The sequence below is a fragment of the Oryctolagus cuniculus genome, chromosome 15, assembly GCF_051225735.1.
Source record: "Oryctolagus cuniculus isolate XC-2025 breed Fujian yellow rabbit chromosome 15, ASM5122573v1, whole genome shotgun sequence".
NCBI lineage: Eukaryota > Metazoa > Chordata > Mammalia > Lagomorpha > Leporidae > Oryctolagus > Oryctolagus cuniculus.
This window is the reverse complement of record NC_142881.1, coordinates 26,228,968-26,253,888: the sequence shown is the minus strand read 5'-3', so window position 1 is coordinate 26,253,888 and position 24,921 is coordinate 26,228,968. Positions and strand designations below refer to the sequence as shown.

Below are 24,921 nucleotides of genomic sequence, written 5' to 3'. Positions count from 1 at the left end.
TACACACGCCCCTGGGGCACACGTGATGATGATAAGAGCCAGGGGGCAAAGCAGAAAAGTCTGGGAAAAGCACCGTTTTTCCTGTAAATGTCTAATACTGGGTGTGTGTGTGTGTGTGTGTGTTTTGCCTTCACATTTCAAAATTGACCGCTGCTGAAATGGCCATGTGCCGACAGTCACACACACCACATTCCTGTTTCTAAACAAAGCAACTTTAGATCAGAAAAAGGTGCTAACACAATAAGCAATGTACATTTTCCCCAAATCTCTGCTTTTCCGTTGGCTGCGTCACTGCTGGAAATGTGGCCTCTGGTGTCACGTGTCTCCAAGCCAGCGCGCTGAGGCAGGGAACAAGTTACTTTCTGGCTGAGAGCCGCGGGGGAAGCATTTCTTTGCTGGACCACAACATGGGCATTTCCTCCCCCAGGAACAAAACCTTGTAGAAAGGAAAGACAGAGGCCTGGACACTGCCTCCTGGTGAGGCCCGATGTGGGGGGTCAGTGGCTGGGAACGCCCCCTCCCCCACCCGGAGAGCCGTTCTCCAAAGGATGAGCTGGGGTTTCAGGGACAAGAGGTTTACAACCCTCTGTCTTGACAGGTGCCACTTCCTGCCCCTGTAGCCCACCCCTCCAGTCAGCGCTCCCCTCCCCCACCCATTTCAGGGGTCCCTGCTGGCCAGGCAGTGGGACTGGGCTGCTTGGAGCCAGGCACACGGGAGGGTGGGGGGCAGTATCACTTTCTCCATCGCATCACTGCCACGTGGGCTGGCCGCGGAGTTGTCAAATCAATCAGGCTCATTTCACTGCCAATTAGATGGCTTTGAACTCCAGGGGTGACATCAGGCTGAACACCCAGAGCCACAAAAAGAAAAACTCCTTATAAACATCAGCCTGGGTGTGCAGCCAATGACTGCACGAGACTCGAGGCCACGCTTACTCTGGGAGCCACGCTCACTCCGGGAGCCGGCTGTTGGGAGGGCGGCCGGAAGCCTTTGGCCGAGTTCTCACTGAGGTTGGGGTGGGCTCAGGCAGACCGGGACGCTCAGAACGCGTTTGCCGAGGCTTGCCGATGCACCCTCCGCGGCTTCCTCCGCTGCACTGCTCCTGCCCTGCCCGTTCCTCTCAAACCCCGTCCCCTCCCCGCCCCAGGACCCAGCTCCAGCCTCCCCACTGCCCTACTTGTGTTTGCCTCCTGCACCTGTGGCTTCCACCCATGCCTGTGTGATTTCGGGGTCCCCGGCAACACCCCGCCTTCTCAGTTGAGCTGTGCCCTCTTCAGATGGGGCTGGGAGCTGGCAAAGGCAGACGTGGGCGCCTCTCGTGCCATCCCGCACTTTGCCAAGGAGGAAGGCTGCCCTGTCCATCTCGCCCTGCTTTGTGTCCTGTGGGGGCACCCGTTCTGGGGGGAACGAGCCCTGCTTCCTCTGGCCCACAGGAGCCACTGCACGTCCTGCCTGGCTCCTGGACTTGGGCAGGCGGCCAACCTCTGCCCAGTCCTCACTACATTCAACAATCTTAGTTGCCTCATCTATGGAGGGATGAGGGTGCACTAACTTCCCAGACTACCTACTTAGGGGTAGATCTTACCTTCAGCAAATCTACTTTATTAAAAGCCAAACTCATAAAAAGTGAGATTTTGATGATGTTAGTCATACCCTGTAAAGGGACCCCGCACCTGGTTAAAGACCCCCCTGTAACCAACGGCTCCTTCTAGAAACTTTAGGGGCTCCCTTAGGAAAAGCCCCTCCTTATCTGGGACCTCCTGCTGGAGGGCTTCAGAGCCTCAGTCCTGGCCACTGACCAACCCCTTGGGCCTCAGCTCAGCTGGGAACAGACTCCGTGGAAAGTGAGTTTGGGTCAGAGGATCAGACTCCGCCCTCTGTGTGCCTGGCTGCCTACCGTGGGCAAGTTCCTTTCATGGTCTGGGAGACAGGCACAAGACCACCTGCCTAGGCTGTTACGAGGCTGACAGCCAATAATGGGTGGGACCTGCTCTGCCTTCCCCTGTCTGACAGGAGCAGGGCAAAGCCAGAGCCACTGCCTCTCCTGGCTGAGGGCTGCCGCCCCTTTGCAGAGCAGAACTTGCTCGACCCCCAGCGTTTCCCAGGTCAGGCACCGTGCTGGGGTCACCACTTCACAGGCATTCACTTTCACGCAAGGGCTGGCACTGTGGCCTAGTAGGTTAAGCGTCCTCCGCCTACAGTGCCAGTATCCCAGGTGGGTGTTGGTTTGACACCCGGCTGCTCCACTTCCAATCCAGCTCCCTGCTAATACACCTGGGAAAGCAGGGGAAGATGACCCAAGTGCTTGGGTCCCTGCACCCATGTGGGAGACTCAGAAGAAGCTCCTGGCTCCTGGCTTCAGCCTGGCCCAGACTTGGCTGTTGTGGCCATTTGGGGAGTAAACCAACGGTTGGAAGATGTGGGGAGCAACTCGGACTATACTGTTACTGGAATTAAGACTTATTCTATACATCTGCTCTCCCACAATATGGCGCTGGGAGAGGAGAAACAGCTTCTACCCAGCTGCCTCTCACCAACTTGACAAGCTGCAGGAGCTGCTCCTGATTGGAGGAGAGCAGCGTGCTCAGCGTGTGGGTAGCAGAGCACGGATTGGTGGAAAGGACTATATAGGAGGAGAGGGAGGCATGGTGGTGTGGGTTGGTTGGAGAGTTTGCGGGGAAGTTCGTTGCTTCGTTCTTTCTCATTTCTCTCTACTCATTCTTGCTTTGGGAGTTCGCTGTTTACTTATTCTTACTTTACTATAGAAAGGACTTGTAAATAAGGGGAACAACAAGCGTCCGGTCCGGTGCGGCTCCTCCGCGTGCGGAGGAGCAGCAAATGGTGCCGTGACTCGGATCAGAAACCTAGGAGGGAAGAAGCGGGAAGAAGTGGGAAAATACCGGAGAGAGAGACTAGCAAAGAGCCTAGGGGAAAGCTGGACGGAAAGAGTGCCGGTGAAAAGCTAGTTAGAACCTAGGAAAAAAGCCGCGGGGGAAGAAAAATAGAAGCTAGGAAAGAGGTATTTACTGGGAACGCCTGGGAGACTCAGTCTTCCATTACGCCCACCGCTCCAACATGTCACGGACGGTACAGACAATGGAGTTCTTTGGCTACTCTTTGCCCACTGGCTACGTCTTCTTCCTGCTAGGCACCATCCTCTATTTCTCCCTAAAGATCATCCGTTATGGGCTGAATGCAGTTTCTCTCTCTCTCTCTTCCTACTCCCTACCTCCTCGCAGCTTTTCTTCTAAACGAGGGAAACGAGGGGGGAGGAAAATTCATGCATTTGTAAGAGCAGTTGTAGAGACGTCCCCCTGGTTTCTACAGCAGTGGAGGCAGGTGGGACGGCAATTACGCGAGGCTGGGGAATCAATAGAAGTGCTGAAGCTGTGGCAACTCATTGATCAGGCGCTTCAGGACCCCACAGAAGGGATCGAGTTGTTGCTTAATGAGGGGAGTGAATTGCAGGAAGAATTATGGCAGGGCAGCCAGGCGAGCAGCTATTGTAACGAACAGGTGAGAAGAAAATCAAAGAAGGATTTAGAGAGCCAGGAAGCTTACGGGGGGGAGAAGGAAGCTGAAGAGGGAACCTCGCCCCCGAGAGAGATGCCAAGAATATATCCTGGCCCTACAAGGCTGGCAGATTCAACCATAAAGGATGAATCACCACCCCGGTATCGCCCATTGGTACTACCAAAGTTTCCTCCTGTAAAGAAAAGCCCCTTTTTTCAACATGAGATTGAAGAAGAGTGGGAGGAGGAAGGAGTGATGGAGTAGGTATGCAGGAGGAGATAGAAAGGCCAAGAACCGAAAGCAAGCAAAGGGGAGCTGTTCATAGAAAACCTGCTTGGGAGCAGTACCAGGAACCAGGCCAGGTGTTTCCTGTAATTCAGGATCAACAGGGAAACAGGGGTTGGATGCCTCTTGATCATAAATTACTTAAAGAATTGCAACAATCAGTGCAATTGTATGGCCCCCATGCAAGTTTCACTCAGGCAATCCTTGATAACATTGGACAGCAAGGCCTAATACCCGAGGATTGGAGAAACTTAGTAAAGGCGGTGTTGGGCGGGGGTGACTTCCTCTTATGGTTAGCTGCTTATAGAGAATTCGCGCGAGAATATTCAAAGCAGAACTATCGAGCAGGGAATCAAACATGGGATGAGGAAATGTTAAATGGAGAAGGGCGATTTGCCAATCCCGATGAGCAGGCCCGACTACCAACAGCTGTCCTCTTACAAGTAAGAGCAAGAAAAGCCTGGAAGGTGGTACCCAGAAAAGGAGAGATAAGACACAGCTTGACTAAGATAGTGCAGGGCTCTACTGAACCTTACGCTGACTTCGTGAACAGATTAATGGAAGCAGTGGGAAATATTCTTGAAACTGTGGAAGAAGCAATGCCCTTAGTCAGAAGATTGGCGTATGAACAGGCCAATAAAACATGTCGTGAAGCTCTTAGACCATGGCAGCATAAGGACATCCCTACCTTTTTGAAAATCTGTAGGGATGTCATGGATGATGCAGCTTCTGGATCACATGCTGCAGTAGCAGTGACCCGACAATTTAGACAGAACATGAGGGGACGAAAATGCTTTAGATGTGGTCGAGAAGGGCATTTAATGAGGGAATGTAGGGCGAAATTTCCAGCCCGAGATCAGCAGGGCATAGAGAACTCGAGAAGACCAGGCCTTTGCCCACGCTGTAGAAGAGGGAATCATTGGGTCAGTGAATGTTACTCTAAAATGTATAGCACAGGCAATCCCCTGAGGATGCCAAATGAGGCGGGCCCCATAAAAAGATCAGGTGTATATGGACAACAACAAAAAAATGGAATGTGGGCCCCTGCACCCCGGGGCCAAAACAATCGGTGGGTGCCACGGTCCCAACAATACAAAAACCAAATATTTACTGCGCAGAGTTACGAGCCACCGGGTATTCGGTACTAACACCTCAAATGGGGTCACAAGCCATAGAGGTGAGGGCAGAAACAATTTCGGCTGAGCATAAGGGACTTGGAATAATCCTCGGAAAAGAAACAAATGCTTTAAGAGGCTTAATTACCGGAGTTATCCAACTACCCTTTGATAAGTTAAAGGTGCTGATACAATCTACAAAGGGTATTATACAAATCAAGCCAGAAGAACCTGTGGCTCAAATACTGATCATGATTGGAGCGCAGGATGTTCATGGACCCCAAGGGGAGAAATTTGCAGCCTTGTCCCTATCTTTAGCAGATCGACCTCTGTGGACCTTAACCATTAGAGGAAAGTCGATTCAGGGCCTGCTAGACACAGGTGCAGATGTAAGTATAATTTCGGAAAATGATTGGCCGAAGTCATGGCCCCTTCAGCCAGGAGATAATACTTTAGTAGGCCTAGGTGCGGCCATGACACCATCAAGGAGTGCTCAGGTGCTTCATTGGCAGGATCAAGAAGGGAACAAGGGAAATGTGCAACCTTATGTTAGTGCACTCCCCATCACATTATGGGGAAGAGACATTTTAGAACAATTGGGACTGACATTAACCAATGAAGACCAATTGGAGAGTTCTACAAGACGGCATATTATGTATAAAAAGGGATATCAGGAGAGAGGATTAGGCTCCAGAGAAGGCAGAAGGGACCTAGCCCAGCCCAAAGGCGATTTTAAAAGACAGGACACGGGTTTTTCGTGGGGGCCACTGAGATGCAGCCGCTGCCATTGTCATGGCTGGACAACAAGCCAAAGTGGATACCACAGTGGCCCCTTACCCAGGAAAAGTTGGCTGCAGTAAATGATATAGTGTTACAACAATTAGAGGCAGGCCATTTGCAACCATCAACCTCCCCATGGAATACGCCAATATTCGTGATAAAGAAAAAATCGGAAATACCGGTTGTTGCATGATTTACGGGCTGTTAATCAGCAGATGCAACCCATGGGGGCATTACAACCCGGACTCCCAGTTCCTACTATGATCCCAAAGCACTGGCCATTAATAGTACTCGATCTGAAGGACTGTTTTTTTAGCATACCTCTACATGAACAAGACATTCGGAGGTTTGCTTTCACCGTACCTTCCATTAATCATCAAGGTCCCGACAAAAGATATGAATGGAAGGTGCTTCCCCAAGGAATGACTAACAGTCCTGCCATATGCCAGCTATATGTTGACCAGGCAGTAGAGCCGGTTCGACAACAGTGACCAAAAGTACAAATTTTACACTACATGGATGACCTGTTAATAACGGCTGAAAATGAAAATCACCTTATGGAAGCATATAAACTGTTGCTATTATATTTGGAAAAAGTTGGGTTACAAGTAGCGCCAGAGAAGATACAAAAAGGGGAAGTAGTACAGTACTTAGGGCTTAAAGTAACTTCTGAAAAGGTGACCCCATTAGAATTTGAAATTGCAATAGATGGGTTGCAGACCCTTAATGACTTCCAAAAATTATGTGGCAATTTAAACTGGTTGAGGCCCTATTGTAAATTAACCACCGAAGATATGATGCCATTATTCAATATTTTAGAAGGAGATGCCCAGCTTGATTCCCCTCGTAGATTGACAAAAGAAGCCTGCTTGGTGTTACAGAAAATCGAAAAACAAATTAAAGCAATGCAGATGGAAAGATGTGATCCACAACAAGCCCTAGAAATATTAATTTTTATGGAACAGCTGTATCCCTTCGCAGTCATTTGGCAAGGAGGACCCTTGTTGTTTGTATACCCACATTCACATGCACCGCGTGTACTATACACCCAAGGCATTGCGGTGGCTGATTTGATATTAACAGCAATAAAAAAGGCAACAGAAATGGCGGGGAAGACTCCAAAGCGATGTGTAGTTCCCTTTGCTCAAGAGGCAGTAGAAGCCTTTACAAGGGAATGCTGGCAATGGGCATACATAGTTCTCATTCTACAAATAGAGATCGACAATCACTACCCTCGCCATCCATTTGTTAACTTCTGCACAAAGGTTTCAATAAAACGGGTGCAGAAGGTGCGAAGGGATCCAATTCAAGGGGAGTTACCGTATTTACGGATGGAGCTAAAGGCGGAACAGGAGCAGCTATATTTAACAATCAACGATATTTTGTTCTAACAGCATCCCCTTCTCCACAACATGCAGAATTAGCTATTATCGCAACAGTATTACGCAGAGAGCGCACCCATGAATATTTTGTCTGATAGTGCATATGTGGTGAATGCAGTTCAGATGCTTGCTACACAGTGCCTTATTCTTAAATCCTCCTCAGTCTATTCTTATTTAAGTGAAATTCAGGGGTTATTAAATCAAAGAGCATGCTATTTACATAGGCCACATAAGAGCTCATTCTAATTTACCCGGCCCACTTACTCGAGGAAACATGGCCGATCATTATTCAAGATTCTTGCTTGCATGCACCGCTTTGGAACAAGCTAAAGAATCACTCTAAATGGCATGTTAACACCTACACTTTAAGTTATATTCCCCGCAAGCAAGCAGAAGGTATTATTAGGTCCTGTGAAAAGTTTGTTGTTGCCATAGTTCCAAAGATTCCTGCGGGAGCCAATCCCCGTGGCCTTAAACCAGGACATATCTGGCAGATGGACGTTACACATATCCCCTCTTTTGGGCGACAAAGCTGTGTTCACGTCACTGTAGACACACATTCAGGTGTAGTTATGGCCACAGCCATGAATAAAGGAGTACAACAAGTAATCCAACACTGCTTGCAGGCTTTTGCAGCCTGGGGAGTTCCTCATGTGATCAAAACAGATAACGGCCCAGCGTATACATCAGCTCGTTTTGCTGCATTTTTGAAAGAATTTGGAATCTCCCATATTACCGGTATTCCATACAATCCACAAGGGCAAGCTGTGGTAGAACGCACTCACTTATATTTAAAAAATTTAATAATTAAACAAAAAGGGGGGAATAGGGGAAATGGCCGCATCCAATAAGGATGCCTTGGCCTTAGCTCTTTATACAATTAATTTTCTTAACAAGAAAAAGAACGGTAAAACACCTGCAGAAATGCATGCTCAGTCAGCTGATAAGGAATCAATACAGTGGGTAATGTGGAAGGATTTACAGGACAACCAATGGAAAGGCCCGTTCCCCTTACTCAGAAGAGTACGAGGCGCCGTTTGTTTTTTTCCGCATGCGGCACAACCAATATGGACCCCTGAGAGAAGAATTCGGTTGGTAAACCTACCAGCAGAAGAGCTAGAAGAAAAAAACTCTATTTGAGGAAGAAAACAATGAATAACCAATCCCTGGGATCCTTGGAATATGGGACATTTTTCAACGAACTCTGAAGTAGCACGACAAACAAGACAGTCAATAGCATGAAGATCACGCTGAACTTTACACAGGCGCGTATCAACGCCAAAAAATAAAGGGGGATCTGTGGGGAGCAACTCGGACTATACTGTTACTGGAATTAAGACTTATTCTATACATCTGCTCTCCCACAATATGGCGCTGGGAGAGGAGCTAACAGCTTCTACCCAGCTGCCTCTCACCAACTTGACAAGCTGCAGGAGCTGCTCCTGATTGGAGGAGAGCAGCGTGCTCGGCGTGTGGGTAGCAGAGCACGGATTGGTGGAGGAGGACTATATAGGAGGAGAGAGACGGCATGGCGGTGTGGGTTGGTTGGAGAGTGCGTTGGAGAGTTTGCGGGGAAGTTCGTTGCTTCGTTCTTATTTCTCTTCATTCTTGCTTTGGGAGTTCACTGTTTACTTATTCTTACTTTACTATAGAAAGGACTTGTAAATTAGGGGAACAAGCGTCTGGTCCGGTGTGGAGGAGCAGCAGGAAGATCTCTCTCTGTTGTCTTTCCTCTTCTCTAACTCTGCCTTTCAAATAACAAATATTAAAAAACCCTTTCACACAAGCCTCAACAGCCTGGTCAAATGGTGTCATTATCCTCATTTTACACAGGAAGATGCGAGGCACAGAGGACTTGAGAACTTGCCCGAGACCACATGGCTGGCAGCGCTGGGACAGGACGTGAGGACTCCTGGCTCTGGAGGGAGTCTGCACCCTCAGCTCGACAGAAGGCTCAGCAAGGCGGAGTCCAGGGCCTGTCTGCTCTGGGGCCCAGGGATGATCACAAATGCCTCCGTTGTGTCTTCCCAGTCTCAGAGCAAAGGTAAGACCAGCTTCTCCCCTCCTTTCAGAGTCTATCAATGATTACAACCACGACAGTGAAGCTAGCCCATGGCCGAGCTGGGGCCCAAACCCTGTCTGACGCCAAAACCCAAACTCTGAGCACCGAGCACCAAGCACCCTGCCTCCGGCAAGGAATGGGCAGTAACGCGGATCGCATTAGCTCAGTCCAATAACAGTTTTATGATCGCTGAGATGGAAACAGGGCAGAGCTCTTCCAAGAAAAAACGTAAACAGGATTTCACCAGGACATCAACACTTGCCTAAGAGAACAAACTTACAGCCCTGTTCTTGTGCAACCTCATTTGCATTTCAAGGAGCTGGAGCTCAACAGGGGGCTCCAGGGTGGGAAGGAACTTCAGGCCCTCTCTGCCGGGCCCCTCCGTAGCCACTTGCGCCCTCTAGTGGTACATCTCAGAATTCCCCAGCTGAGGTCCCTGGAGAAAAGGCATTTCCTGCAGAATGGTGAGCGTCATCTGATCTCTGCAGGTCTGGTCTGGGGAGCCTGCCCCAGCCCCCCTGGGCTCCTGAGGTAGTGCTCCCTTGGGGAGCAACCGCAGCTAACAACTTCCACCTGCTGGGTCGCTGCTCCAGTAACCGGCCCATTTGCCAGTGTGAGGGTCAACGTCAACCTGGCTGGGCTACAGTCCCCAGGGGGTGAAGCCCGTACTGACCTTGAGTAAGGGAAACAAATCCTAAACACTCTGTGAGTCTGAGTCCAAAAGCTGAGCGGCCACCGGCTCAGGGCCGGGCTTTGCTAAGCTTCAGCTGTGGACAGCGGCTCCCACAGGCGCCCGCGTTCAGCTTGCCTTCTCCACGACCTGCCCCGCGGAATCCAGACTCCCCTCGGCAGCCCATCTGTGTCAACCAAGTCCTCACACTATCTCCTGTAGCTTCTGCTTCTCTCCTAGGACCCTGAAGGAGACAAACAGGACGGGACATGGGCCAGAGGCGAGGGGATTTGTCCAAGGTCATGTGACAGACACGTGTAGGCCTGACTCACACACTCCCCACCCTACATCCGGCCATCCAAGTCCACCTCACATTACAGCTGTCTCACCACCACCCCCACCTCCACTCTCCTGGCCTCTCCCTCCCCCGCCTCTGTCAATCTACTCGGAACCCTTTAGTGGCTCCTCACCTTGCTCAGCAGGGAGTATAAAGCCCTGCATGCCCCCAGCTACATCTCTGTCCTCACCTCCTCCCACCTCCCCCACCTGGCCCCACCTCTGCCCCAGCCCCATGCCTCCTCCTGTGTCACAAGCAGTGAGCCTGCTCCCACCTCAGGGCCTCTGCACTTCCTGGGCCCTTCGCCCGGACTGGTCTTCCCCAGGCAACCATGTCACAAGCTCACTTCCCTCTACCCACTTGTACCTTTCATCTAAGCAGGCTGCAAACTCCTCCAGGGCAGAACACACTCCCGTAACCTCAGCATCTTACATAGCACCTGGCGTACAGCAGGTGCTCGATAAAGGCAGTGGCAGTACCCATCCCACCCCCACCCCGACCTTTGCACATGTGCTCTCCCTAGACTACCAAAGCCTCCAGCTCTCTGCCCCCTAAACCAGAAAAGCACCTCTGCTTTCCAGTAGGTGCTGCCCAGCCTGGGGGACACTCCTGTCCTGCCCGCACAGGGTTCACTCTTCAGAACGCGCCTTCTCCCATCCACCCAACCCCTCAGCAAGTCTGGGTGGAACCTGGTTCTGCCACAAGTCCTGCAGCCCAGCCAAGGTCGTTACTCCTAAGGCAGTGGGAGAGAGGCAGCAAAAAGACACACAGCATAGCCAGGGCATGGGAAGGGAGGGAAGACGCAGTGGGGAAGCCAGGTGTGGAGCAGCATCTGCAAGAAGGTGACAGCAAAGCAGAAACCTTAAGAAGCCAGCCACGTGCAAGACCAGGGAAGAGCATTCCAGGCAGAGGGAACAGCAAGAGCAGAGGCTGCCCGCTAAGGGGCAGCAGGTGAGCAAGGTGGCTGGCGGTGCGCAGGGTGGGGACGTGTGGGTGTGGGGGCACAAGCAGGCTAAGTAAGCCCAGGCTGGGGAGGCAGGCAGGCAGGGCCCGGATCACACGGGGCTCTGGAAGTCAGAGTAAGGAGTTTGTTCTGGCTGGGATGGGGAGCCCCTGGGGAATTCTAAGCAGAAACACACATTAGTTGGTAGAGGCTTTTAAGAGGCCTCCCTGGCTGTGGTGTGTAGGGTGGAGGTGGCAGCAGAGACCAGGGAGGAAGCCAGGAGCTTCTAACAGGTGCGATGGTGGAGGCGGGCAGCAGCAGGTGCACCTGGGGCTCAGGTGGGCAGGTGAGAGAAGGGCAGAGCCCAGGATGCCTCTAGGTTTTGGGAAGCAACAGGTGTGATAGGGGGAAGGCATGCAGACAAATTCGGGGCATCACTCTGCCTGGTATCAAGGTCACCAGTCCAGCTCCCTGGGAATTTTCTTCCTGTTGACCAACCCCCGCCCCCACCCCCACCCCAAGCCTGTACTCTGCTCAGTAAGAGTTCCTTCAAGGAGGAGCTGGGGCGTTGGCCAGGAGCAGTGTCCACTTTCTCTGCGCAGGCGTCTCTGGCTGAGTGACCTGGAGCAGCTCTGTGAGCTTCATCCTGGAGCAGGGCAGAGCCCTAGAGATGGACTCAGTTTGCACTTTGCCAAGGCCTACGGGCAGTCACCCCGCGGAGCCCCATTCGTGACACGGCAGTCCCACGGCCCAGCACGCCACGGGGCTCTGAGCAGCCAAGGAAGAACCACGGAAAGTCCCCAGCACAGTGATGCCCATTCCCTATCGGCGCTAGGACTTCAGGAAGCTTCCTAGTCACAGGCAGTGTTCTAGGCTCACCAACAGCTTACCTAATCGAGACCACGTGGAGGGTGCGTTAGGCAGGGTTCTCCAGAGACACAGAACCCACAGGATGTGTACAGAGAAGAAAAGGGAGAGAGGTATTTAGGGAACCGGCTCATGTGATTGTGGGGGCCTGGTGAGTACCGTCTGGTGGGGGAGCTGGCAGACTGGAGCCTGGGGGCGGGTTGCAGTTTGAATCCAAGCAAGCAGGCTGGTGCCAGAACTGCTGCGCCTTCAGCACTGAGCCTGCTCCCGTCTCAGGGCCTTTGCACTTGCTGGGCCCCCGGGGAAGTCAGTCTTTGTCCAACTGACTGCAGAGGCCAACCAACGCATGTTACTGAGGGTAACCTGCTTCACTCAAAACCCACTGATTAAAATGTTAAATCTCATCCTCCAAATACCGTCAGAGAAACATCCTGAACAGTGCTTGACCAAATAAACATCCGGGCACCGTGGCCCAGCCGAGTGGACACTCGGGGTCAACCATCATAAAATGGGTAAGAGTATCAGCCCTCACTGGCAGCAGAAAGAGGCCCAGGGAGGGTGAGAAACTTGCGCAAGGTCAGAGGACAGAGGCCGGGTAAACTCCTGCTGCCTGGCTCCAGAGCTGGCTCTTTCAGCCACCACACTAAGTGGCCATTAGCATAAGCACACGAAAGTAAATTAGATTTCTTCCTCCCTGCTTTTCCTGGCCTGAGGGCGGAAGGCAGAGAAATGGGGGAGGCCTTGTTGGGGTGGGAGGAGCCTGGGTGGGGTCCCCCTGGGTGGGGTCCCAGGCAGAGGGAACCGAGAGGTTATTGGGTCCAGCCCCTGCCTTCACAGGGGTAAACTGAGGCCGGCAGAGAGAAGGCCCAAGGTCACAGGGGAAGCAAGGCGGCAACTGGATCAGGACTGGGTCCCAGGGCTGTGCCTGCTGCTTCCGGGGCGGTTCTGAAGCCCTAGGGACAATTCCACAAGAACTTGTTCCATCTGCACAGGAGAGGTTGAGGGAACTTGCCAGCCCTGGAGCCCAGGCTCACCAGGAGGCCCAGGGAAGGTGCTCGGGCAGACACACCCCTAGGCTGGCCCCTCCCTCTGCTCTCCACCTAGGGCTGGGACCTGGAGTGGCAGCAGGGGTCCTGCTGCAATCTCTCAGGGGCCAAAGGCAGAAGGAAATGCCCCCTCCCACCCCCACCTGAGACACCCCCGGGCCTGTGTGTATCCCTGGCCAGACACGCCCCAAACAGAGATGCAAAGACAAACATGTCCCAGGGCACACACCGGTCAGGACCCACCCATGTACACAAAACCCTTCAACAGGCACGCCTGCCCCAAAGCAAAACCCAGCGGCCACTTTCCTGTCCCGTAAGCCCTGAGGCAAGCACTTGGATACACAAACCCGACTCAGAAGCACACAGAACACATTTACGTCTACCCTGGTTCTCCTCCCATTAATCACGCAGACACACACAAGAGCCTTGTGCACAAGACACGGGTGTATGCACACTTCTCACATCCCCTGGGAAGGCTGCCCATGACCCCACAGGTGCGCCTTCCACGCATCAGCACAGCTCGATCCAGTCTGTCCCTGCCCCACATCCCAGGACGCACACAGTCCAAGGGACCAGCCTCCCCCAAATGACTACACCCCGTCCACACCCAGGCTTCTCCCACCCCTGACCCCAGTGGCCAGCGGCCAGCACACAGTGTCCGGGAACTGGCCCCACCTCTCACCGCCTCCACACCCTCGCAAACTCGGGGTGGGCCCTGGCACCGGGTGACTCGTGCACGCCCCCCGCCCCGCGGCCCTGCGTCAATGAGAACGCGCTCAGAGTCTGGGGGAGGTGGGGAGGTCCGCGGTCCCAGCACTGAAAACTCACAGACGACCCCCTTGTGGCGCTGCAGAGCCGGGGGGAAAAGCCCGTGCGTGCGTACCTGCGAACCCTCCCATCACCAGCGCACCGCAGGACCTCGCAGCGACCACTGAGCCCAGGGGCCAGGGACCCGGCAGCCCAGGCCGGGGGCGTCGAGGCGCTTTGCACGCCCCAAGCACCCACCCCCACTGCATCGGAAGCCCGAGGGGGTTCTTCGGGGAAGAAGGTGAAGGTGCGGTATCAAGGGCTTCAGGGCATGAGTTGGAGGGGTAACTAAGAGAAGCGTTGATCGGCAGGGACGACCCCCCCCCCCCCAAGTCCTCTGCAGGGTCGGAGGGCGCGTGCCAGGGGCCGGAGAGGAGACTGGAAGGAAGCACGCCCCGGGGCTCCCTTACCTGATTTCCTTTTGGAACTGCCGTAGTCCCTGAAAAAGAAGCAACAAAAAACAGACATGGTTAGGGCCGAGCCGGGGCGCCGGGCTGCGGCTGCGGGGACGCCGCGGGCTGGCTGCGGTCGGCCGGCACCGCGGCTCATGTGATGCCAGCGGCCGGCGAGCTGCGCGCTCCGCAGCCGCACGCACTGCGCGCCGCGCCTGTCCGGGGTCCCGCCGCCGCCGCCGCCGCCCCGCCCACTTGGCCCGGCCGGCCAGTCCTCAGGGACTCCCGGCCCGGGACCCTGGGAGGATGGGAGAGGGCCGGGCTGCTTCTCTCGCACTTGGTAAACAGGGGGACCCAGGCCCCGCGCGCATCCCCTGGGGCGCTTCCCTTTCTGATTCTTTGCATTTTTCACGCCAGCCCACCTCCTCAGTGTGTCTTCTGCACCGCCCCCCCCCCCCCCATCACAGATGCGTGCATCAGGGCCCCTGGGCACACCTGGCCGGTTTCCTCTCTCCCGGCCCCCTGGCCATGCATGGGTGGGCGGTAAATATTGACTGTAGGCTGAACTGCGAAAGGGACTTCAGGGACTTCAGAAAGTTACAGGAGAAATAGAATTCAAACATTTTGGTGCAAAAAAGAAAAACCTGAAATCCATATGTAGGTTTTTCATTTTCCATGAACTTTTTGAAGACTCAGCAGTAAGGGCCTCTCTCCCTAGGGGTTAAGGCTGGGGGCTGGGGGTGGAGCTGAACATTGCGCAGCAGGGGTGAGCAGTGAGCGGGAGCCCAGGACTGGTAGCAGGGATTGGAGGGTGAACTCCCAAGGCCAGACACTGGCTGAGATCCTGTCTCTGCCAATGACTGTTAGAGGACCTGGGCTCCTAGCTCCTCCCAGCCTGTCCTGGGCCACTCCCACGCTCGCCCTACCCTCCAGCAAGGCATCCCTACACTCAGGTCAGGCATTTTCCCCACCTGGCCCTGGCTGCTACCTGTGGTCTTCTGTCCTGGGGGACCTGGATTAGGTGAGCTGGCCCTTTAACCAGAGTGGGGGAAGGGCCAGGCAGGACAGGGCTGGCCAGGATCTGTCTGGGAACTGCAAATCCCTCCCATTACCCCTAGCTAGGTCTGCCTGCTGGTGAAGGGACGGCAGGCTCACAGGGAGGACAGCAGGACCAAGCTCAGGGAGACGCCCCAGGAGGTCCAGGGGGGCCTGCACCGTTGGGGTGGTTACGCCCTGGAAGCCAGGAGTAAGGAGCGCCTGCATTCCCCAGAGCTTGGGCTCACAGAAGCCACTGAATCCCAGTGCTGCCAGCGAGGCCCGGGGACCTGCATTCCTCCCACCCCGTCCCGTTTGAGAAAGCCTGTGGTGTCCCTTGTCCCCTTCAGTCGTCCTGGCCACTCCAGGAACAGGGACTGCAGGGTGGGCGAGGCAGAGGAGAAACTGCTGCGTGGAGTCAGGAGGGGGCACCCATTGGCCATCCCACCACTCCTGGCTCCCCGGGCGGCCTTGCCAAGGACCTGCTTGTCTTCCTAAGGCAGAGGCTGTGCCCTCTTAGCGCTCAAGTGTGGGGAGGAGGAGGACAGCATTTTACAGTGACTGGTCCTGCCAGGTGACTTTCCATGCCCAAGGTGGGAACTCATTTTCAGGCTACTGGGGAATGGCACGGCATGGAGGGCGCCGAGGAGCTGCCCTCCCCTGTGCCACCATTTCCTGCTGGACCTGGTGGGAGGAGCCCCCTGGGGTTACATGACCCACTGACCACGCTCCTGAGCTGCCAGTAGCCCAGACAGGGAGGTGGGGGTAGCTTCCTTCCCATTCTGTGCAGCTTTGGGCTGCTGAGCTTGTGGCAGGGGGTGGGGGCAGGTTATCTCAGGCCTGGGAGTTGGAAGAGAGCATGAGTCATATGTCCCAGTACCTCCTTGGTGAAGGTGTCTTGGCAGGGGTGCTCAGCTTAGCCATGGAACATAATCAACTAGACAGCTGGCTGGGGCCTGGCTCCGCCCTCCTGCACTGTCTGCATCTCCCACAAGCCTCCTTGAGGGTTCTGAGGCCCGTCAGCCCAGCGATGCATCATCTCCGCCAGGCCCCCAGCCTCGCCAAGCAAGAACAGGGAGCTCGCAGTGTCCAGGGAGCCTACGGGCATCCTGAGCCGGGGACGCAGTCTCCCCACCAAGGACTTCCGGAGCCTCCCCTGTAGCTGGCGGGCACTCCTTCTAGTCCTGGAGGTGAGAAGGAGCAAAGCTTGGAGAAACTGGGCAACTAGCTGCAAGTCACACAGTGATGGGGTGGGACTGGGATGCATGCCTCGCTCTTAGGCTCACGCGGAATCCCCAGTGGTCCAGCAGCAGGTGCAGGAGAGGAAGGCAGAGCAGTCAGTGGGCTGTGGGCTGCGCTGGCAGGGGGCAGCCAGCCGGAGACTGAATGGTGGGAACGGCAGGCAGAGGAATCCTTCACACAGTACCTGGCGTCCAGCCCGAGCAGGCTGCCCTAATAGGAAACCTCTTAGAGGTTTCCGGTTGGGCACCTTTTAGCAAAGCCATTTCGAATTTTTAGCGGTTGCATATGCTGAGTAGCAGCTTGAGTCTCCAGTGGCTGGGGCTCCCCCAGCCCTCATAAACCATAAAGGGTGGGGGGAAAGGCATGGCTCCCCGGCCTCCAGCACTCGGTAACTGGCCCTGGCCTGGACAGGACAGCAGAGGCCTCAGTTGGAAACCCGTTCCCTGACAGCTCAAGACCGCTTCCTCAACCTCCTTCCAACCCTTCCCACACTCCTCCTTGCTCCGGGTCTTGTCCTGATCTGCTGCGGGTGGCCCCTCCCCACCAGGGACTCCACTCGCGGGAACGTATAGTCTAGCCTGCTGCCGACTGCTGCTGAGTCACCGGCTCTGCAGGGTGGGAAGGAGAGGGAAGGGCAGAGGCATCCCAGAGCCTCACGTCACTGAACAGGCCTCCGCGGCTGCTGGGGACTCGGCTCCCAGCAGGCCATCCAGCTTCCTGGGCAACTGGTCCAGGGTAACTGAGACCAGTACGGTGACCCACAGTCCCAGGGACACTGGAACATGGGCCCTCCAGGGCTCGGACAGGACAAACTAGGGCGGTCAGTCACCCTCTGGCCTGGGCTGGGCATGGGGTGGGGATCTCAACCCAGCAGTGTGCCCCTCGCCATCTCGACAAGGACCCCCAAGGCCTGCAGTCCTGCCCACCACATGACACAGTGCATCTCTTGGCCCTTCCTCGTTAGGGTGACGTGGCCTGTCTGGGCAAGGGCAGGTGTGGACAAGGGCAGGTGTGTTCCTGTCCCAGGGGCCCACTGGCTGGAGGGTGAGCTCAGTTTATCTGCAGGAAGGACCACAGCAGTGCGGCCCCTCAGGACTCAGGAACATGAAGTGTTCTGCGGGGTGCACTTGTACCTGGACCTGCTGACCCCACCTCAGCTGCTGCCTGCTACACCTGAACCCTGCAGGGCCTCCTGAAGCTCAAAGCAGGGCCTCGGTCCTGTTGGCAGATAGCACTGAGCAGGGGCGACTGCAGCCTCAATCCGGGGCTTGGGGCTTCCCCAGACGCCAGCGCCGAGCCCTGGGCCAGCCTGCTTCTACACGCGTGGACCAGCTCAGCTGACAAAAGCCCCGTTTCCAGGGCGACACGGATCCCTGGTACTGGCATACTTGTCTGGACGCCTCCATCAGGACACATCTGACCTCCCAAGGGGTGACCAGCTCTCAGAAACCGAGAGCTGTAAACGCCCTGAGTTTCTATTCTAACTCAACCAGGAGAGCCGGCTTTTCTTTTTTCTTTCTCTCTCGGTGAGATGCTGTGCTCCTTCCAGGATGGGTGAAGCCACTGGTGAGGGGGACAGCAAGGAGGGAGAGACTAATGAGAGAGGCAGTAAAGGCTTTCAAAACTCCCATGTGGGGGCCGGCGCTGTGGCACAGTGGGTTAAAGCCCTGGCTTACAATGCTGACATCCCATATGGGCGCCGGTTCAAGTCCCAGCTGCTCCACTTCCAATCCAACTCCCTGCTCATGGCCTGGGAAAAGCAGTGGAAAATGCTTGGTCTCCTGCACCCAAAGAACCAGAAGAAGCTCCTGGCTTCAGATCTGCTCAGCTCTGGCCATTGCAACCATTTGGGGAGTGAACCAGCAGGTGGAAAGATCTCTCTTTGTGTCTCTACCTCTCTGTAACTCTTTCAAATAAATAAAATTAAAGAACGCACATGTTGGCCACATGACCTTGAACACCCCCAAGCGTTTGACCTCTCTGAAGTATAGGTGGAGCAGGTGCTAATCCATCCTATGGATGAGCAGACTGAGGCTCTGAGGGTTCAGGGCCTGTCCAGGCTCCTGAGGCTGAACATGCAGTCCTGACCCAGCACACTCCCAGGAGCCAAGCGGGAGCCCCCAGGGATGGGGCTGCCTGGAGAGGATGCAGCTGGCAGTGGCAGGCTCTGGCTGGGGAAGGGAGGTGGCCACCCTGTGGTCGGGGTTCCCAGAGTGAGAGAAGCCAGGAAGAGCAAGAGGCGAGGGAAGGTGTAGGGAAGGCAGCCGGACCTGCCGGGGCTGCTCCATGGAAGGATCTGGCACAGCTGCACCTCCCCTCCCCCGGCCTCCCTGTCAGTGATGGCCTTGGCAGAGCAGGACACACACGCACCAACTTCCAGCCTGATGTTCTCAGCCTCCTGTCCGCTGGCTGACATTGGCTGCTCGGCCCAGGATGCCGCTGGGAAGCTGGAGAGGCCGGCTGGGTGCCAGACGGCTGGCTTGGCGGTGACCTAGAGAGCCAGGTGGTTGCGGAGGACATGGGCACTACCTAGAATACGAGGGCTGGTGGGGAAGGTTTGCAACCTTGGCCAGGACGGGGTCGGGGGGTGACGTGGAGCCCTTGGGGTTGATCACTGTTATCCACCAATATGCACTTTTTAAAGGTCCTGCTGTAGACAACCACGTTAAGGCCTGCACGGGCAGACACAGGAGCAGCACAGGACACGCTCCTGGCCCGCAAGGTGTGGAAACAAAAGCACATGGTACAGCGAGACAGCAGACATTCCAGGGCAATCTGTGCCGATGACAGGAGTGGTGGCCCTGCAAGTGCAAGAGAGGAGAGCAGCCCTGGTGGCTCACAGGACGTCCCTCGTGGCTGCTTGGAAGCAGGAGCCTTGAGAAAGCTCCAGAAGCTTCCCAAGGAGGACAGGGCTGACCTGGGGACAGAGGGTGAATGGCTGGCCGGACAGGCAGGGAAAGGCCAGGCATCTGGCAGTAAAACCCCGAAAGTTGCAGAATGAGGGCTTGATATGGAGGAACCTCCCTGTGAAGAGGAGAGACAGACAGACGGGCGGGAGGCAGGCTGGCAGGAGTGTCAGCACCCAGGTTCTGGGCCTCTTCCAGCCAGGGCTTCTCAAACAGAGGCAACGGCCCTTTCCTGAGCACTGACGTCACTCACGGGGCTGCACCTTTTTTTTTTTTTTTTTTTTTTTTGGACAGGCAGAGTTAGACAGTGAGAGAGAAAGGTCTTCCTTCCGTTGGTTCACCCCCCAAATGGCCACTACGGCCAGCGTGCTGCGCCGATCCAAAGCCAGGAGCCAGGTGCTTCTCCTGGTCTCCCATGGGGTGCAGGGCCCAAGCACTTGGGCCATCCTCCACTGCCTCCCGGGCCACAGCAGAGAGCTGGCCTGGAAGAGGGGCAACCGGGACAGAATCCGGTGCCCCGACCGGGACTAGAACCCGGGGTGCCAGCGCCGCAGGCGGAGGATTAGCCTAGTGAGCTGCGGTGCCGGCTGGGGCTGTGCCATTTTCAAAAGAACGGACGAGAAACGGGCAGCAGGTGGCTGTGCCCTGGGTCAGGAGTCTGTCTGTCTGCGTTGTGACATGAACTTTCTTTCATACCAGGGCAGGGAAGCTCTAAGAATCCCGCAAGCTCTCCTGGTCCCGAGACTACCTGGAGCAATACTGAGATTTCGAATTCTCCTTGAGACGAGATGGCGACTGGGGCATCCAGTTCCAGAAGCTGAGTGCGGGCTCCGTCAGCACGGGGCTTGGGGTCAACTGAGGTCTGTGGCATGTTGGGGGTCTTTCCACCCCTCTCCGCCCTGGCAGGGCCTCTGCCCTGGCTCTGGCCAGCCTTTGCACGCATGGTCTGGCGAGGCGGTGCCCTCCAGGCAGGGCGGACGGAGGGGGCATGAACACATCTCTTTGCCTCACTGGTGCCGCGCTCTCAGCGGCTGGACTGAGGGCCCTGTGTCCTGTGGAAAGCCCTCCATTCTCCGCAGAGCTGTGTTTTCCAGGATTCTGAGAATGGACCCCATTGTGACCATGTGGACAGTCCAGAGAGGCCAGATTCCTGCCCTGGGTGAACAAGCTGAATTCTTGGGGACAGAGGGGGTCTCGGGCCGCCCTCCTGGCTGTGTCCCAGAGAGGCCAAGCACAATGGCTGCGGTCACAGACTCCAGAATGCCCCTGGGCGTTTCGCTGGACTCTTGAACACCCCAGAGGGTCTCTGCAGCTGCTTCATCCACAGCAAAAAGACAAAGCACTGTGTCTGCCTGCCTGCCTGCTCCGGCTGATCCGGCTACTCTGGGCAGAGGCCCTTGGTGTGTCTCCCACGTGAGCACAGGCTCCACCTGTCCAGGTCTCAGAGCACAGAGCTAAGGGTGGGTGGGCTCCGCCTGTCCAGGTCTCAGAGCACAGAGCTAAGGGTGGGCGGGCTCCGGCCTGACGCAGGTGTCTGGTGCTCTGCTGCCTGCACCTTGTTGCCACAGGGGATGAGCAGAGGTCCCAGCTGAGTCGTGGGGGCTCCGTGGGGTTCATGAAAGCTCTGAGTGCCCCTGACCCACGGAAAGGACCCCCAGCCCAACAGCCGAGGTGCACAAGAGGGGCTAGATTTGAGTGGGGATGGTGGCTGGAGTAGGGGAGGTGCCCACTGGCCCACCCTCCTGGCTCGGACTGTGGGAGACCCGGCTCCTTTGCTTAGAATACCAGTGTAGGACCAAGAAAACAAAGACGAGGTTCCCACCCATGTGATTCTCAGACATCCCACCCAGGCGCTGCTGACTGGCAAGGACTCTATGGGAGGGGAGGCGAGTGGAGGAGGGGCCGAGACAGAGCTGGTTTCCCAGAGGCAGAGCGAGGCTTGGGCCTGGAGCTCCTCCTCAGGCCACCTGCGACCCTGCTTCCCACCTTCCAGATTACTGCTGGCCCTGGGGCTCCTTGCGCTTCCGGGAGCTGCACGCCAGACCTGGAGAACCACGGCAGGACTGGCAGCAAAATGTGGTGACGAGGTTCTCAGACAGATGGGCAATGAGGGTCTTCCATGTGTGGAAGTCTTTTGTGTATCTCTAAGTCCATCTGTCCATCCACCCATTCTCCATCATCTATATATCCCCCATCACCCACCATCCATCACCCATCCATCACCCACCATCTATATTTATCATCTATTCATCCCTTCATCCACCTACCCATCCATCCACCATCATGCATCCTCTGTCTATTCAGCATCCATCCATCCGTCCATCCTGTCTGTCCACCCATTCTCCACCATCCATGTCTTTGCTGAGGGGCTGTGGTGGACCCAGTCTTGTGCCCAAGGCAGAAGGGTGCAAAAAGACACAGTGCTGCCCTCAGACAGCACACCCTGTAGTTGAGGAGATGAGACAAACAGCCAGGAAAAGAAACCACTCGAATCACTTGGTGATTAGGTGCTCCGACACGACACGTCATGGGACACAGCATGTAGAAAACCCAGGACAGGGAAATCGAGGTCAGGAGAGGCTGCCTGTGAAAGGGAGGCACAGGAGGAGGAGGAAGACTCAGGATGAAGGCAGGGAGGAGGACTGAGGTGGGAGGGGGTGTGCCCTAGGGGAGCAGAGGCTCAGATTTCAGAAGGAACCCTGGTGGTGCTGCAGCGGCAGAATCCCCCTGGAAAGTGGGGGCCTGGTTTCCCCGGACTTGCTGCAGGGGAGACCAGTGTCAGAGGTGAGGCCACCCACACAGGGTGCGTGTGGACAGATACCCTGGCCCCACTGCTGAGCACACGCCTCTGTGCCGCTCCTTGGCTGCGCCCCCTCACTCCCAAGCCCTGGCCTAATTTTAAGCTGGGGCTGGGAAGTAGGAGGCTGGGCCAAGGGCTCCCAGCTTCCCACAGAGGCCCAGGAGCCTGTCCAAGGCCCAGCTGTGCTTGTTCCTGCCTCGCCTCCATGGGAAGGGGGACTTGGAGCAGGGTGTGGGGGCCCAAACTTCTCCCAGGCACCAAGGCCACCCACACCGCCTGGACTGTCGTGGACTCCACATCACAAATGCACAAGCATGCAGCACCCAGACGTGCCAGGCCCTGGGATGTCAGGAAGGTGCCTTAGCCCCATCTTACAGACAAGCTCAGACAGGGGAAGTGCCTTCCCCGAAGTCACACAGCTGGGAGGGGAGGCTAGACTGGGGATGAGAGACAAGTGTGCTTACTGCAGGCCCCTCTCCCTCTCTGTCGTGTTTCAGAGCCCTCGAGGCCCACCTAGGGGCCTCCTCCAGAAAACGCAGGGATTGTGGCCCCCAACACTCGGTGACACCCTAACTGCACCTGCCTGGTAGAATTCACTGGGATGGCGGAAGTGGCCTCTCTCTCTACTGCCCAGGATGGTGGGCACTAGACCACTGTAGCTCTCAGGCGCTCCAAATGTGACTACTGTGACTCCAAAGTAGAATTTTATCTTTTTTTTTTTTTTTAAATGTTTCTTTATTTTCATCTACTTAAAAGGGAGAGAGAGAAGAGATACCTTCCTACCATTGCTTCACTCCCAAAACACCTGCAATAGCCAGGCCTGGGCCAGGCTGAAGGTAGGAGCCCAGAACTCCATCTGGGCCTCTCACGTGGGTGTCAGGGGCTGAGGAACTTGGGCCTCCATTAGTTGCCTCCCAGGAGCATCAGCAGGGAAGTGGAATAGCCAGGACTCACAGCATCCCACACAGCAGCTTAACCCTCTGTGCCGCAACAGCTGCCTTTGAGGTAGAATTTTAAATTGGCTTTAATCAAGATTTACACGTAAAGGTCTGGGGCCAGTGCTGTGGTACCAGCGCTAAGAGCCACCTGCAGTGCTGACATCCCGTATCAGAGCACAGGTTCGAGCCCTGGCTGCCCCGCTTCTGATCCAGCTCCCTGCTGACACACCTGGGAAGGCAGTGGAGGATGGCCCAAGTCCTTGGGCCCCTGCACCCATGTGGGAGACCTGGATGGAGTTCCAGGATCCTGGCTTTCCCTTGGCCCAGCCCTGACCATTGTGGCCATTTGAGGAGTGAATCAGCAAATGGAAGATTGCTCTCTCTCTCTCTTCCCTTCAAACAAACAGACTCAAAGCTTAAATAGCCACAATAGCTTGTGGCCACCTTATTGGACAACACTGTCTAGAACAGTGGCCAGACTCTGACATTCCATGGCGAGAAGTTCATTCAGCTCAGATGGGGAGTGTGTGTGTAGCCGCTTGGGTTCCAACTTCAGCTCTGCCAGGCAGATCACCCATGGTGTGCACCTCCACTTATAAAGTGAAGAGGCGGCACAGCACCCCCCCACACACACCTGGGCTGCAGGGCTGATGCAAGCTACCACACACAACGTACCATGCACAACACACCTGCACCTCTGCCTTCACCCACCAGCCACAGAGCTATGCTGCAGGCCAACCCTGGACTCTCTAGAGCAAGTCCCAAAGGTGACAGAACCAACCAGGGCAATTGGCCAGGGCCAGAGGAGGGCACTGAGGGTAGAGACCAGAAAGGTGGGTGAGGCGGGGGCTGACTAGGGGGTGGTGCAGGATGTGAGTAGCTGGGCTGGAGGCCTCAGTGGGGGTGGCTGGGGCTCAAGGTCAAAAGAGACCCAGGCTCCTGGGGCACAGCCACCTTCTGAGACCACAGGCTGGGTGGGGGTCCAGCCCTATGGGAACCACTGTTCCTTCTCCTTCACCTACCCCAGGCTGCCAGGCCTCCCGGGGCCCCCGGCTGATCCCAGGCAGCAGGAGTGACAGCCAAGCCTGGCCCCTCTGCCGTTCCAAGAAGCTGACTTAATGAGGCTACTCCACAAAGGGGCAAGCGGCCGCCACACTCCGCACAGCGAGCACTCAACATGCAGGACAAAGGGGCTCTCAGCCAGCGGCTTGTGTCCAGGCAACTTGGGGTGCTCCTGTGCCAGCCCGATGCCTGCCAGCTGCTGCCTCCCGAGCAGAGCGACGAGGCCGTCCACTGAGGGGCCTGAAAGAGCCCAACCCGGGGCCAGCCCTGCAAGGGTCCCACAGCTGCGATCCAGGCCTGGCTCCGTGTGAACAGGTAGCACGGCCAGGGCAATGGCAGCTCTCTCTGTGCCTCAGTTTCCCTGACTAAAAACCCAGACCCTGCTGTGCCTTCCTGCCACACCTTCCTGCATCTGCGTCAGCCCCGTGCAGTCGCTGCACACCATGACACCTGCTGTGGGTCCTGGTGGCCAGCTCGGCTGCCGCCTCTACCTCCACCCTCCATGGTGCGATGGCTGCTGGGCTGCTGGGGCCTGGGAGCAGCCTGAGCCCTTGGATCTCAGAGCATGGCGGGAAATGCGGAGTGGGGAGCGGAAGAAGGGAGAAGGCAGGGGCCCAGGCCCTGATGGAGGCACCACCGAGCAGCCCTTCCCACCCTGAGTGAATCCTTCTTTCCCAAAGGTGGGGGACAAATAACACTATTACTGCTGCTGCTGCTGTTATGAATAACAGCTCTGCA

General features: G+C 56.0%; 1 protein-coding gene across 6 annotated transcripts in view; it reads right to left on the bottom strand.

Moving 5' to 3' along the window:
• SH3PXD2A (SH3 and PX domains 2A) overlaps window positions 1-24,921 on the bottom strand; it is a 234,593-nt gene that overhangs the window by 67,827 nt on the left and 141,845 nt on the right. For 5 of the 6 annotated variants that reach the window (XM_089314355.1, XM_002718709.6, XM_002718708.6 and 2 more), the window contains one exon: window positions 14,219-14,247. In XM_089314355.1, the coding sequence (XP_089170481.1) occupies window positions 14,219-14,247 (29 nt within the window). Of the gene's footprint in view, window positions 1-14,218; window positions 14,292-24,921 lie in introns of those variants that run through there. The other variant, XM_051824141.3, reaches the window with a different exon arrangement.